Here is a 14205-nt window from a genome sequence, read left to right as displayed (position 1 = left end):
CAGCCTGCTCATTGGCAGGAGTGAGTAAGAAGCTGAGGTGTCCTTGGCTTAGTATAAGCACTGCTCTGCAGCAATTAAAACATCGAGGTGTTATCAGCACTCTTCTCATCCTAAGCCAAAACATAGCATTCTACCAGTTACTAGGAAGAAAATTAACTCTGTTCTAACTGAAACCAGGACAACTAGACACAGACTAGAACCCAAAGCAGAAAACAGAGGCCTCCCTCTAATATTCTGCCCAAACACTAACCCTGGAAGGCAAGATCTAATCCCTAAAGCCTAACCTGAACACCTAATCCCCAGATCCTGCATTCCTGTAGTCTAGACACTTAACTGAAGCTGTTTGACCTCATGAGGCTGGGCAGGGCTTGAGAGATCCTACAGCAATCGCTTAGTCTTGGAGGAGGCAGGTGAGGTGACATGGATGTGGTCAGGTCACAGTACTCAAGGAGGAGATGGGTGGGGATGCTCTGATGAGGTCAGCTGTGCCTCAGGCTCTCAGGAGGCAGCAGGAAGCCCATGACTGTACAGGTGTGTGTCGGGACACATTCTCAAAGCTTGTATGACTATTACTTGAATTCCACAGGCTGGAAATACTGCACTGAACACTTTGGGGAGCTTTCCAGCTCAGAGTAGGGTAAGCACATGCCCTGAGCCAAGCTGGAATATCTGTGAGGAGTCCCCTTGGTCCTGGAATCACCAGTGTGTGTGTCACCCAGTGTGTCCTGTAGGGAAATGCATGGGTGTGCAGAGCTGCGCCATGATAGTGTGGTCCCTGTTGCTCTGGGATGTATATGTGTGTGTTTGGTTTGGTGCAAACACCTGGGCTGGTTTCTAACCTCCCACCTAAGCACAAGTGTGGAATAGCTCATCCCCTGCCAACATCCTCCTTGTTTTATCTCATCCATGGAAGACAGAGACAAAAAAAATAATAATAAAAAATAAAAAATCTCTGAGCAGTTCTGCCAGGGTTTTCATCTGCTAGCAGCCCCAAAGCAGCAGCAGTGCCTTGCCATTGCCAGCTCATGGGTCTGCTGGTGCTTGTCTGGGCTCTGTTTTTACTTTGCAGGTTGGAAGTTGTACTGGGCTTACATGGAAAGGGTTTTGTAGTGGGGGGGCTGCAAGGGTGGTCTCTGTAAGGCGTCCATAAGTTGCCCCTTGTTAGGGAAGTGCCAGTTCCAGCTGGCTCCAATATAGACATGCTGCTGGCCAATGCTCAGCCATGAGTGATGCTGGTTGCACTTCTGTGAGAGCATTTTCAAGGAAGGGGAAAAAATGACACGAAGGAATAGCTGGGAGAGAAGAGTGAGAAAATGTGAGAGAAACAACCCCGCAGACACCAAGGTCAGTAAAGAAAGAGGGTGAGGTGCTGCTCCAGGTGCTAGAGAAGAAGTTCCCCTGTAGTGTACCATGTTGGAGCAGATCTCCAAGCTGCAGCTGATGGAAGACCCCGTGTTGGAGCAGGTGGATGTGGCCTGAAGAAGCTGCAGCCCTTGGAGAGGCCCCTCGGGAGAAGACTCTACATCAGAACTGTGGAGAGCTCTAGGCAGCCTCTGGGGATGGGGCCTTTCTTCTGAAGACGAACTTATGTCAACTCTGACAGATGCTGCACTTGCAAGAACAGGATTCAGGATGGCATAGCCCTTCAGGAAGGAGCTACCTTTGGGATTCCCTCAAAGTGTGGAACTCCTGGCTGTGTCACAGCTTGAATCACTGCCCTCTGAATGCTGACCTAGGTCCCACCATGACAGATCCAACCTCATGATTTCCCTGCAGCCACTCCTCCCAGTCTTCCTGAACTACCATTGGTGCTGAAGACTCAAGCACACAGAGATAAAAGGGAGTGCAAGAATGCCACTGTTGTGCAAACTCAAGAACAATGACACATGCTAGCAAGTATATGGAACACGAGATGAGTACCAGCTCATCACAAGCCCCAGATTCATGCTTAGTTGGTTTGAAAGGACTGAGCACAGGGCATTAGAAAACAAAACAAAACAAACAAACAAACAAACAAACAAAACATAACAGAAGGAGCTACATCTTCGCAGTGTGGACTCAGCAGCAGCAATCCTGCAGAATGACAACCCACCTGGCCTCTCATGGCTTGGACAAGTGTACAGTTTGCTGCTTGAAGAACTGTCTCAAGGCCATGCTCACAGAGTCTGCGTGAAGAGAGATCAATCCAGTTGGTGGATAGTATCAGTGGCATTCCCCAGGCCTCTGTACTGGATCCAGTTTGTTTACCATTTTGATGGATGATCTGAATGAGAAGAACAAGTGTACCCTCAGTACATTTGCAGATGATAACAAGTTAGCTGGGACAGTTGATCTTCTGGAGAATAGGAAAGCTTTGCAGAGGGATCTGGAAAGGCTAGATTGATGGACTGAGTCCAATCACATGACATTCAACAATGGTTAGTGTTGGGTCCTGCCCTTGAGTCATAACAACCCCAAGCAGCAGCATAGGGTTGGGGAAGAACGACTGGAAAGCTGTCCAGCAGAAAAGCACCTGGGAGTGCTGGTTTACAGCCAGCTGAATGTGAGCCAGTGGTGTAACTACGTGGCCAGGAAGGCCAATGGCATCCTGGCCTGCATCAGAAGCAGGGTGGCCAGGACCAGGGAAGTGGCTGTTCTCTTTGTACATGGCACAGAATTATAGAATGTTTTGTGTTGGAAGGGACCTTAACGATCATGTAGTTCCACCACAGCCCCACACACAACCCCATCATAGGCAAGGACATGTTCCAATAGCTCATATGTGCTTACGAGGTCACTGTCAGCTGAAGATCTGATAGGCCATGAGCAGGCCCATGGCAGGTGAATGTTCTGTGATTGCAATGGTGCTGACAGGCCGAGAGCAAGGATGGCCTGTGCTAGATACTGTGAGGACCCTTGTGCCTGAGAAGCTTGCGGGCCAGGAATAAGCACATGGCTCGTGTGGGTCTTTGGGAGCTTATGATGTCATGTCAGATATGGCACCCCATGCTTGATTTCTCCTGAAATCCAACAGAAACCCCAGGCACCTGTCTACTGGTGCATCACACTACTTCACTGGGAACAGAAACCAAACAGGTGTCTATGTGGTGCTCAGGTCAGTGGTGCCTGTGGAGCTGACAGACCAGCAGCAGGCCCACAGCTCTCGTAAGAGCTTGTGAGGTCACCGGAGCCTGAGAAGATGACAGGCAGGAAGGAGACCCATGCCTGGGGAATGGACTTTTGATGCCACTCTTGGCTGAGTAGCCAACAGGGCAGGAGCAGGTGCATGGCCAGATAAGTTCTTGGGAGGTCACTGGAGCCTGACTACTTCCATGGCGAGTATGAATCAGCTGCACGGATATCAGAGAATCACAGAATCATAGAATGGTTTGGGTTGTAAGAACCCTAGTGACCATGTAGTCCACACCCCCTGCTGCAGGCAGTGACACCTTACATTAGGCAACGTGTGCCTATGAGGTCATGGTCAGATGAGGAGTTGATAGGCCAGGAGCAGGCCTCAGCTGTGTGTCTGTGATTATCAGGTCACTCATACCAGAATGGCCATGGATTGTGTAGGTTCTTATGAGGTCTCTGTTTTGGGATCAGCTTACAGGCCAAGAGCAGACCCCTGGCCTGTGGATGTCACTTGGATGCCAGTGGTGCCCGTGTAACTAACTGGCTGAGAGCAAACACGGCCTGTGCTAGATGCTGGGAGGACCCTGGTGCCTGAGAAGCCAGGAGGCCAGGAATAAGCACGTGGCTTGTGTGGGTCTGTGGGGAGGTCACTGGTGATCAATTAGCTGATAGGTCAGGGCAAGGCCCACGGATTGTACAGGTAGCTGTGAGGTCACTGGTGCCTGAGGAACTGGCAGGGCTGAAACAGGCCAAGAACTTGTGTAGGTGTTTGTGAGGTCATTGCTGCCTGACTACAGGCCAGGAGCAGGCCCATGGCAGGTGAAGATGCTATGGCATCACCTGGAGCTGGGTTGGACAGAATAATGAAATATCCCCCATTGGAAAGAACTGAAGATCAGTGAGTCCAACTCCAGCCACCAGACAAAAAAATAAAAAAAAATCTATGAAACCTATAAATATATATTAAAAATATAAAAAATATAATATAAACTTGTAAAAAATGAACATTTTATATATTGTATGTATAAAAATAATAAAATTTAATAAAATGTAATAAAATAAAATAAAATATGTAATATAATATAATGTAATACGTTATAATTAATATAATAAAATATACTGTATAATATAATACTGTATAATATGATACTGTATAATATAACATTATACAGTATGTAATATAAATATATATCATATAAAATAATATAATCTATAATATATATTTAATATACATAATATGCTATATAATACGCAATACATAATAATACATATATAATATATAATCTAATATATGATAATTAATATGTGTATCTAAAATATATATGTTGTATACATTTATAAAAATATATATTTTATTAAAAATAATTTATATATATATATATTAAACTACGTGTCTGAGAGCATTGTCCCAACACTTCCTGAACCCTGCCAGGCTTGGAGCTGTGAGGAAGCTGGGAGGCACCGCAGGGCCATGCCTGGGCACGGGGCCAGGAGGAAACCACCGTCTTCCTGCCCGGGCGCCATGTCACGTGGGCTGCGGTTTGTGCACCTGCAGTGGCAGGCAGGCTCCAGCTCCCGACCCGCCGCGGGGAATAACGGCCCCTGGGTGACACGCTGAGAGCCAGGGAGACGCCTGAGGCTCTGGGCTGCAGCTCTGCTGCCAGGGCAGGCCCTGGACCAGCTCTGGCTGCTGCCGGGACCCCACAGGAGGCTCCCTGGGGAGGGACGGGACAGCCAGCGCTCCCGGCATGGAGCTCTGGCCCTGCCCAAGGGCCTTTCCCAGCTGCTGCTGCCAGCACAGAGGGGGGGTGTAGCAGGGGCAGGGGCTGGTCTCTTCCCAGCCTGACAGCCCTGCTGCAGGACCAGTCCCCTGGATCCCATGGCACAAGGATGGCCGGACAATCGTACCTTGGGCTCTTGGATGCTACAGCTTAGGAGATGCTCCGTGCTCCCACAGCAGGCTGCAAGGGGTGTCAGAGCCATCTGCCCCCACATCCAGCCCTACCCCACAATGATGTCCCACCGCAGTGACGTGAGACCCGCAGCGCAGCCGTCCCTCATATATGGTCATGAAGAGCGCTGGAGAAGTTCATTGGAGAGCTGGGCTGCATCGGAGGGGAGATAAGTGCCGATAACGTCTAAAAAGGTGCCTGCTGCTTCGATTGCCTCCTCCTGCAGCTGGGACAGCATCTGCACAGATATATTGCCCTCCCATCATCTTCATTGCCTTTTGGGTCCCCATGAACTCCAGCAGCAGGGCCGTGCTGTCAGGACAGGAGCCTCAGGATGGGGACAGAGGGACTCCTGTCCCCTTGGGTGCTGTGGCTGTTCCTCTGGGTGCAGCCTTGCAGAGGTAAGTGCCAGCTTCTCTGTTCCACAGCCTTGGGACAGTGGGCAGCAGTGGGGCCACTGAGATCTCTCTGGGAGTGGGGTTGTTTTCAGGCACCACTGAAATGAGTGGCAGAAGTTTCTCAGTCTCTCAGCTCTGTTCTTTAATCTGTGCCTGTCTGTGTGGGAGGGGATAATCCATTTTCAAATCTCCCATGTTTTTGGCAGCCCAAGCCTGACTTCATTTCTAGACACCTTGTCCTTGGGTACCTTTCTGGGACCCCTTTTTCCCCAGCACTGTGCCTCTGGATCTGGATGAGTTCCGGACAGTGAGAGCAGCCCTCAGTGAGCTCCAGGGCACAGCCAATGTCTGGGGTCCCCCAGAGGGGTTGTGTGCTGTTCCCTGCCCCTGGGATCTGGGGAAGCACTGACTCCAGGAGGGCAGGTTGTGTCCCATTAACAGAAGGGGACTGGGGCATCTGCACCGAGAGGTGCTCTTCTTGGGGGCCCTGGTCAAGCACAGGGACCAGTCTGACAGCAGGGATGGGGAAGGGATGTGAGCAGTTGGTATCCTTGTGGTCAACCCAGACAGTGGGTTTGGGAGGTGCCTGTGGCAGACAATGGGCAATGGAAGCTGCTCAGGGGCATGGGTCTGTTTGGGGGACACTGGGATGGGGAGGAGTGGGAGACCTGTGCAGGGCTGGGGGTTGTGTGTGGGTGGGCATTGGCAGGACAGGGGGCCAATGAGGTGGGAGGAGGTGGTGAGGGCTGTGGGGCAGCAAATGGCCCAAGAGGGCTAGAGCTGGGTACCCCCAGCCCAGCATAGCCCATGGGGAGAGGAGGAACCCCCCGCTGCCCCTGAGAGCCTATGGGGACAGGAATCCCACCCTGGGAACTGGGAGTCTGCCTGGGGAGGGGGTCCTCACGGACACACAATGTGGGGCTCAAAGCTCTCCTGACCCTTCCTGTGTTGGTGTTTGAAGGGGCTGCGGAGGTGAGGCTGGCGGATGGCGGCAGTCGCTGTGCTGGGAGAGTGGAGGTGAAACACCAGGGCCAGTGGGGGACCGTGTGTGATGACCGCTGGGACATGTCTGATGCTGCAGTGGTTTGTAGGCAGCTGGGCTGTGGGGGTGCTCTCAAAGCTTTTGAGAAGGCACACTTTGGGCCAGGATCTGGACACATTTGGATGGATGATGTTGAATGTCATGGCACCGAGTCTGCCCTGTCTGACTGCACTCACAGGGGATGGGGTCAAACAAACTGTAATCATTATGAGGATGCTGGAGTGACATGTTCAGGTAAGGACTGAATTTGGTCCCTTCCTCTGGGTCCAGGAATGTTGTAAAGGACCTGTAAAGGGCTGTTGTAAAGGATCTCAGGAAGCAACAAGCGCACAACAGAACATGGCTCTGTGTGTCAAGTTGCACTCTGAGCTGGGTCTGTCACTGCTGGTGTCCCTTGTCCCTGGAGAAAGCCCAGTGGGAGCACACTGAGCCTGGCCCTGAAGCTGGAGCAGCCAAGCCTGGGGAGGTGCCTGGGGCTGGGAGAGGAAAGCCCCCACCCTCCAGCTCTGCCAGCCACCAGTAGCCTCAGGGAAGGGCACGCAATGGCCCAGGACTTATGGGTTGTACCCCCAGCAGACAAGAGAACCTCAGCCAAAGCAAGGAGGCTGTTAAAAGAGGGCAGGAGCACTGGGCTTGAACAGAGGAGCAGGGTGCCAAATGGCACCTTGTTCCTGTCCCAGGGTCACCCCATGAGAGCCAGTCCTAGGAGATACAGCCCCTCCAGGTAGTGCTGACCTGAGGCCCAGCCTCTCCTGCCTGCCCTGTGGCCCAGGGACTGTGCCAGCACCTCCTGGCTCTCCTTGGTGCCTGCCCTCACACCAGGAGCTCGTGTCAGCCCAGGGCTGCTCTCTGCCTGCTCTCCTGCCCTCTGTTCGAGTGGTGGCTGGGCACTTGCCTGTCCACACCACACTTTGTCCCTACCTGAGGACCCCCGTTTACCTGCTCCCCAGATGTGCCCCATGTAATAGAATCTTCCCAAGAGCCCCAGCATTCCCTGGGAACAGGCAGCTTCTCTGGCAACTCCAAGGGGTTCCTCAACCTCACCTGAGCCTGATGGGGCAGAGCCAGCTACAGCAGCCCCCAGTGCCTGGGCCCATTTCTCTGGGCCCACATGCTGCGGCTGCTGCAGTGATGGGTCTGGGGCCAAGCAGCCCAGGGGCTCCGGGCAGCAGCAGTTTGAGCGGTGCCTGCAGCTGGGGGCTGGGAGAGAGGGCAGACCATGGGTTCTGGGCTGGATTCTGAGAATCAGCAGGGGGTCCCGGACCTCTTTGTGCCATCAGCACCCACTGAGAGCTGCTGGGCTGGCCGTGGGGCTCTGCATGTGGCCACCTCAGGGATGAGGTGGGAGGTGGGCACGGAAGTGCCAGAGGGCTCTGGGAACTCACAGGTCTCCTTGGTTGCTCCAGGATTTGTCCGGCTGGTCGGAGGGGACAGCCCCTGCTCAGGAAGTCTGGAGGTCCACGACAGGGACCAGTGGAAAGCTGTCTGTCACTCCCACTTTGGTGCCAAAGCTGCCGAGGTGGTGTGCAGGGAGCTGCAGTGTGGCACAGCCCTGTCTGTCCATGGAGCAGCTCAGCTGGGAGAAGGGGCCGGTCCTGTCTGGGACAGAGAGCTGCAGTGTGTGGGGAATGAATCCGTCCTCTCCTTCTGCCCCACGGGGGCCCCCAAGGACAAGACCTGCACCCACAGCAATGGCACTCATGTCACCTGCACACGTAAGGACTTTGAGTGGGATGATGGCCATGGGGGCTGTGGTTGGAGCTGGAGAGCAGTGTGGGCACTAGGCTGTGCTGGGTGGGGGAGATGTGAGGAGAGGTGGTGGTCTGCAGCCCTAAAATTAGAGTGCTGCAGGAGGAGAAAGGCACGTTGTCTCTTTGGCCTCTCCTGCAGCTCCTGTGGGAGCAAGAGCACAAATGTGGCCTCTCTCACCCTCCTTTGTCCCCAGAGTACACAGGGTTCAGGCTGGTGAACGGCAGCACAGTGTGTGAGGGCAGGGTGGAGGTGGAGGTGCTGGGAACGTGGGGGACCCTCTGTGCCTCCCTCTGGGACCTCTCGGACGCCCACGTTCTCTGTCGGCACCTCGGCTGTGGCTTTGCTGAGTCCATTCCTGGAGGAGGGCATTTTGGGAGAGGAACCGGCCCCGTCTGGAGAGACTCGTTCCACTGTGACGGGACTGAAGCCCACCTGGGGCAGTGCCCGGTGACTGCCCTGGGGGCCTCGCCGTGCTCCCAGGAGAACGCTGCTGCTGTCATTTGCTCAGGTGAGTGCTGGGCAGTGCTGCAAAGTCCATTTGCCCCTGGTGTGTGACATGGCCACCCAAAGCTTTGCACCCCATGGCAGCACCAGGCTGAATTTCTGCTCTCACCAGGCCCGGCTCACCACATGTCTGTACGGCTGGTGGGTGGAGGGAGCCGGTGCGATGGGCGCGTGGAGGTCTTCCAGCACGGGACGTGGGGCAGAGTCCTGGATGAGCAGTGGGACATGCAGGAGGCCAGCGTGGTGTGCCGGCAGCTGCAGTGCGGAGAGGCAGAGGCAGCCTACACCCCCGTGAGGGCCGAGCGAGGACCAGGACCTGTGGGGCTGCATGGGGTGCGGTGTGCAGGGCACGAGGCTAACCTGAGCCTCTGCAACACCTCCCTGCCTCAGAGCCACCCTGCAACAGGAATCATGGAGGACGTGGGGGTCGTGTGCCGGGGTGAGTGGTGCTGCACGTCCCCCAGGTGTGGGGCTGGGAGGGCAGCCAGCCCCTGAGCGTCGGGGTTCTCCCTGCTGCAGGGAGCCGGCGGGTCCGGCTGGTGGACGGGGCCGGGCGCTGTGCCGGGAGAGTGGAGATCTACTACCAGGGGCGCTGGGGCACCGTCTGCGACGACGCCTGGGACCTGGCCGACGCCGCCGTCGTTTGCCGCCAGCTGGGCTGCGGAGGGGCCCTGGAGGCAGCCGGCTCTGCTCGGTTTGGGGAGGGCTCCGGGCAGATCTGGCTGGATGGCGTCAACTGCTCCGGGGCCGAAGCTGCTCTCTGGGACTGCCCTGCCGAGGCCTGGGGGCAGCACGACTGCAGGCACAAGGAGGACGCGGGAGTCATCTGTTCAGGTCTGTGCTGGGAGTGGGGCTTTGAGCTGGGGCCAGTTAGGCTGGGTGAGGGCAGAACCAGGTAGGGCCAAGGCCATCAGTGGCTGACATCCAAGGATGTCCCTGGGGCCTCTCCTCCTTCCAGAGTTCATGGCCCTGAGGCTGGAGAACAGCGACGGCTGCTCTGGGCGCCTGCAGGTTTTCTACAACGGGACGTGGGGCAGCGTTTGCTCCAACTCCATGACCACCGAGACGGTGTCACTGGTGTGCAAGGAGCTGGGCTGCGGGAATGAAGGGGACCGGGAAATATTCTTAAACTCTTCCAAGATGTCTGGCACCGCGTGGCTGGATCACGTGGAGTGTGGGAAGAGAAACAGCTCCTTCTGGCAGTGTCCCTCTGCTTCTTGGCATCCGCAGTCGTGTACTGACCGCCGAGAAGAGGCCAACATCACCTGCAATGGTAAATCTGAGCCATCAAGGCACCAGGTCCTGTTGCCCACTGGGCATGGTGAAATGCAGAGAAGGAACCCAGAGAGGCTTTGACTTCCTGCTTTAGACCCTGTTGCTGCTGGTGGCACAAAGGTGACTTCAGCTCTCAGAGCCACCCATGTCCACCAGCAGCAAACAGCCGGGCTGCCAGCAGCTCCCTGGGGGATGCAGAGGCAACTGCAGGCAAGGTCTGAGAGGAGACCATGCAGGGCTTTCAGGAGTCCCCCCTCCTGGGACAGCCTCCTGCTGCTCTGTGAACCAGGGACCCTGTGGGGCCGAGCACTTGGTTCCCCCCTGCAGTGCCGTGTGTGTCCCCTGAGTGAACAGGGTTCTGCTGCTGCCCTGACCCAGGCAGCATGGGGACGTGTGAGCAGAGGTCAGCTCTGCTCTCTTCTGCATGACCCCCAGAGCAGCCCTTTTCAGCCCAACTTCTCTTTCCTTTGGGACATGGACAGAAAGGCCACAGGTAGCTGCATGCCCCAACTCCACCAGCTGCACAGGTAGGGAGCTGCCCCTGCACGTGCCCCCCTTACCTGGCAGGGCTCCGCCAGTTGTCCTGGTGCCATGGGACATCGCTGCCTCCCCAGACAGGGAGAAGATCCGTACCGTGGGAGGCAAGGACGGCTGCTCGGGCAGAGTGGAGATCTGGCACCGTGGCACCTGGGGGACGCTGTGTGACAATGCCTGGGACATGCGGACGCTGAGGTAGCATGCAGGCAGCTGGGCTGTGGCCCCGCGGTCTATGCCCTGGGCCAGGCTGCTGCTGGAGAGGGGACGGGCCCCATGTGGCTGATGGAGTGCAGGGGGACGGAGCTGTCTCTGCAGGACTGCTGGGCCCAGCCAGGGGACAGCGGTGCCTGCCAGCATAAGGCAGATGCGGCTGTGCATTGCTCAGGTGAGCAGTGGGGCTGGGAGACATGGCTGGGGGCTTGGCAAGGAGCTGTCTTGGGCATCTGCTCTTCTGGATCCTGGCATGGCCCCGCTGCTGGCCTGAGCAAGGGTGTTTCTGAAGGGTGGGGGGCTGGTGTTGGGTGGGGAGCAGCCTCAGTGGGGCTGGATGTGCCAGCACATCCCCTGGGCTGCCTGCACTGTCCTGTGAGCAGCCCAGAGCAGTGGTGCTGGACCCTGTCCTTGCCACCCTGCTTAGCCCCAAAGGAGGGACAATTCAGGGGGCACATGCTGGGGTCATTTGCCAGGGAGGCTGCCTGGTGCCACAGCCCCAGCCTCTCAGCCCAGCTCCTCTGCTCCCCTGCAGCTGCACCCAGGACAGCAACACCCCCCTTGCAAGCAGGTAAGCTGTCCTTCCCCAGGGCTGGGGCTGTCCATGTCCACGCTGTGACCCACAGCCAGGGGAAGGGGCTCCTTGCTGGGCTGTGAGACTCCCAGAAAGCCAAAGCAGCTGGGAGAAGTCTGTGATGGACCCAGCAGGGTGGGAGCTGCCCCATCACCCAGCCCTATCCGCCCCCCCAACCCCTGCTGCCTTGTGTGGTCAGGAGTGGCATGTCCTGCCCCCAGCCTCTCCCTTGTCTGATGCTGCCCCTGCCATGTTCCTGCCCATGCAGATCCCTCACGGGGCCGTCCAACCACCAGCAGCGATAGAATCTCGGTGCCTGTGGTCATCTGCATCATCCTGGGGGCCCTCCTCTGCCTGCTCCTGGCCCTCCTGGCTGGGCAGGTGCGAAGCGCCAGGGCTCGGCGCAGAGGTGGGTCCTTCCCCAGTGGTCCTGGGGGTAGATGCCTCCTGGCAGGGCTGGGGGTGCTGGGGGTGTTGGTGTTCTGGGGCACAGAAACAGAGCCGTGTGCTGCCTCCTGCCCCATGTGCTGCCCCACTGACTGACAGACCATGGGGCACCAACATCAAGGGGTGGAGAGAGTCCAGAGCCTGAGGCATCAGTTCTGGGGTGAGAAGAGAAATGTGAGAGCTGGGCTGGGTGAGAAGGGGAGGATGCACTGCTGGCAGTGCTCTGGGCAGCACTGGCAGGAGGAGCATGGGGCAGTGGAGTCCATCACCGTGTTGTCAGCCACCTCCCAACAGGGCACGGGCTGTGCTATTGATGTGTGGGGCAGAGATGGAGCAGCTCCATGGGGAGGAGGAATGAGGGAACTGGTGTAGGGTCTGCAGTGGGATGTGACCCAGGGACCAAAGGGGCACAAGGGCTGTCTCCAAAGGGATGGTGTGAGGCTGCCCCAGACCATCTCCATGGGGATGCTGCCCTCCCTGGGGATGTGGTTGCAGTGCCAACACAACACAGTGGGGCTGTGCTGTGGGGACAGCCCTGTGCTGGCCTAGGGAATGGGGCTGGGGGAACCCAGTGGGGTCCTGTCCCTCTCTGCCCATCCCCAGACCAGCCCTGCCTCTGTCCCCAGGCTCCGGGAGAGCTGGGGAGCCCTTCGCTGAGGCCGTGTACGAGGAGATCGCTTACAGCCTGGCGTGGGAGAAGCAGCCGAGGTTCAGTCTCTCAGGTGGGTGCAGGTCCCTGTGGAGGCACATCTGCGGGGCCCTTTCTCCCTGCCCCAGACCAGGGCTGTGTCCTGCAGCTCCTGCCCATGGTCCCCAAAATCGCTGGGCTGTGGGGATTTTGGGAGAGCATCCAGGTGCTGAGCCCCAAAGAGGAGCTTCCTCCACACCGGCTCTGCCCATCCCAGAGGGGATAGCCCCTCTTTGCTTGTCCCTGAACCAAAGACTAAGTGAAGGGCTTTCCCAGGGCAGCTGTTGGAGTCCCTCTGAGAATTGTCTCTTTCCAAGGAACTGGTCTCCTCCCCATGCACCCCCAGCTCTGTGGGTGCCCATCCCCAGCAGTGCTGACCACCAGTCAGGGCAGCAGGGCTCATCCCACAGCACCCACTGCAGCTCTCTGCAGCCTCCTTTTCAGAGAGGTCCCTGACTCAGCTGCAGCCCTACCCCAGGCACATGAGGAGGAGGATGGTCCAGGGGTAAGACCCTGGACCCAGGGATAAGAGGTGGTGAGGGAAGGTAAGTGGTGAGGGGTAAGACCCTAGACCCAGGGATAAGAGGTGGTGAGGGGAGGAAGGGCTCCATTTCTCCTCCCTGCAGACAGACCAGATGAACAGCAGTGCCACCGAGTCTTATCATCAGAGCTGGAAGCATGAAGGCTCTGCTGTGACCCTGACACCAGCAGCATGTCAGCCCTGTGTCCCCACACACCCTCCCATCCTCTGCTCTGCAGGACATCTCTTCTCATTGCCTCCACCTTCCCTCTCCTTTCAGATGTCCCTGTCCTGCCCGGAGGTTACCCAGCAGATGGCTATGATGATGCTGGGGAGGTTTCTGACCCTGGAGAGGATCCTGTCCCTGGGCAGGGGGACTGGGAAGTGCCCAGGACACCAGAGGAAGGAGATGGGCTGAGGCATGCAGTCACAGGTGAGAGGACAATGCAGCACTGCCACTTCCTAGGTGCCAACCCCAGGCCTAGGAGAATCCATGGCATATTGAAAGCCTGACCTTCCATGGAGAACCTGTCCTGGGACATTTTGTGGGGGCTGGAGAATGGGCTGAATGTCTCAGGCTGGTGAAGACGAGGAAGCTGATAAACAGGCCCGAGGGGCACCCCACAGGCCCAACCACAGCAGCCTGCCTTGATGCTTACAGGGGGAAGCCTGCGCTCCCAGAGAAGTGCTGGGGTCCCTGGAGCTGATGGACACACCTCGTCACCTTTCCTGGGGAGCACGGGCTATGACGATGTTGAAGAGGTGTCTCTGGCATGTCCCCATGAGGACATCCAGGAAGTGACACCAGAGCCCCATGCACAAGAGTTCCAGAGCCCCAGGCCAGCAGAGCCCAGCCCTGCTGAACAGCTGGGTGCAGCCGGGAGGGAGGAAAGCTCAGTGCCACTGGGAGAGCCGTGAGTGCCAGGGAATTGTCTGGTCTCCCTTTTCCAGCAGGCAGCAGACACACATGGGTATTTCCCCTCTTGGTATTCCCCTGTTTTTATGCTGTGTGTTGGTATTTGTTCATATTAAAACCCTCTGGGGGCTTTGCCCCAGATCCAGTCTTCCCTGACCATGTTTCTGGACATCTCCCTGAGGCTGATGGAGTGGAGAGGAGCTCAAAGATGCAATGGCTGGGAAGGGACACATCTTAGAGCCAGCAGGATCAGGGTCTGGCTTTGGGGCTGACAGA

The 14205-nt window shown here is 56.8% G+C and overlaps 1 protein-coding gene across 1 annotated transcript; it reads left to right on the top strand.

Moving 5' to 3' along the window:
• Positions 1–5400: 5400 nt before the first annotated feature.
• Positions 5401–13431, top strand: LOC309891075 (scavenger receptor cysteine-rich type 1 protein M130-like; the record flags this gene model as incomplete). The annotated part of the gene is made up of 9 exons (XM_082785460.1): positions 5401–5467; positions 6426–6740; positions 8452–8766; positions 8875–9201; positions 9282–9596; positions 9721–10035; positions 11627–11767; positions 12432–12527; positions 13253–13431. 9 exons carry the CDS (start codon positions 5401–5403, stop codon positions 13429–13431), a joined length of 2070 nt encoding a protein of 689 aa, XP_082641586.1.
• Positions 13432–14205: the final 774 nt, after the last annotated feature.

This window comes from Aythya marila, assembly GCF_965140915.1.
Source record: "Aythya marila genome assembly, contig: HAP1_HAP1_SCAFFOLD_154, whole genome shotgun sequence".
Taxonomy (NCBI): Eukaryota; Metazoa; Chordata; class Aves; order Anseriformes; family Anatidae; genus Aythya; species Aythya marila.
The sequence above is the reverse complement of the archived record's forward strand: the minus strand, read 5'-3'. Positions and strand labels throughout refer to the sequence as shown.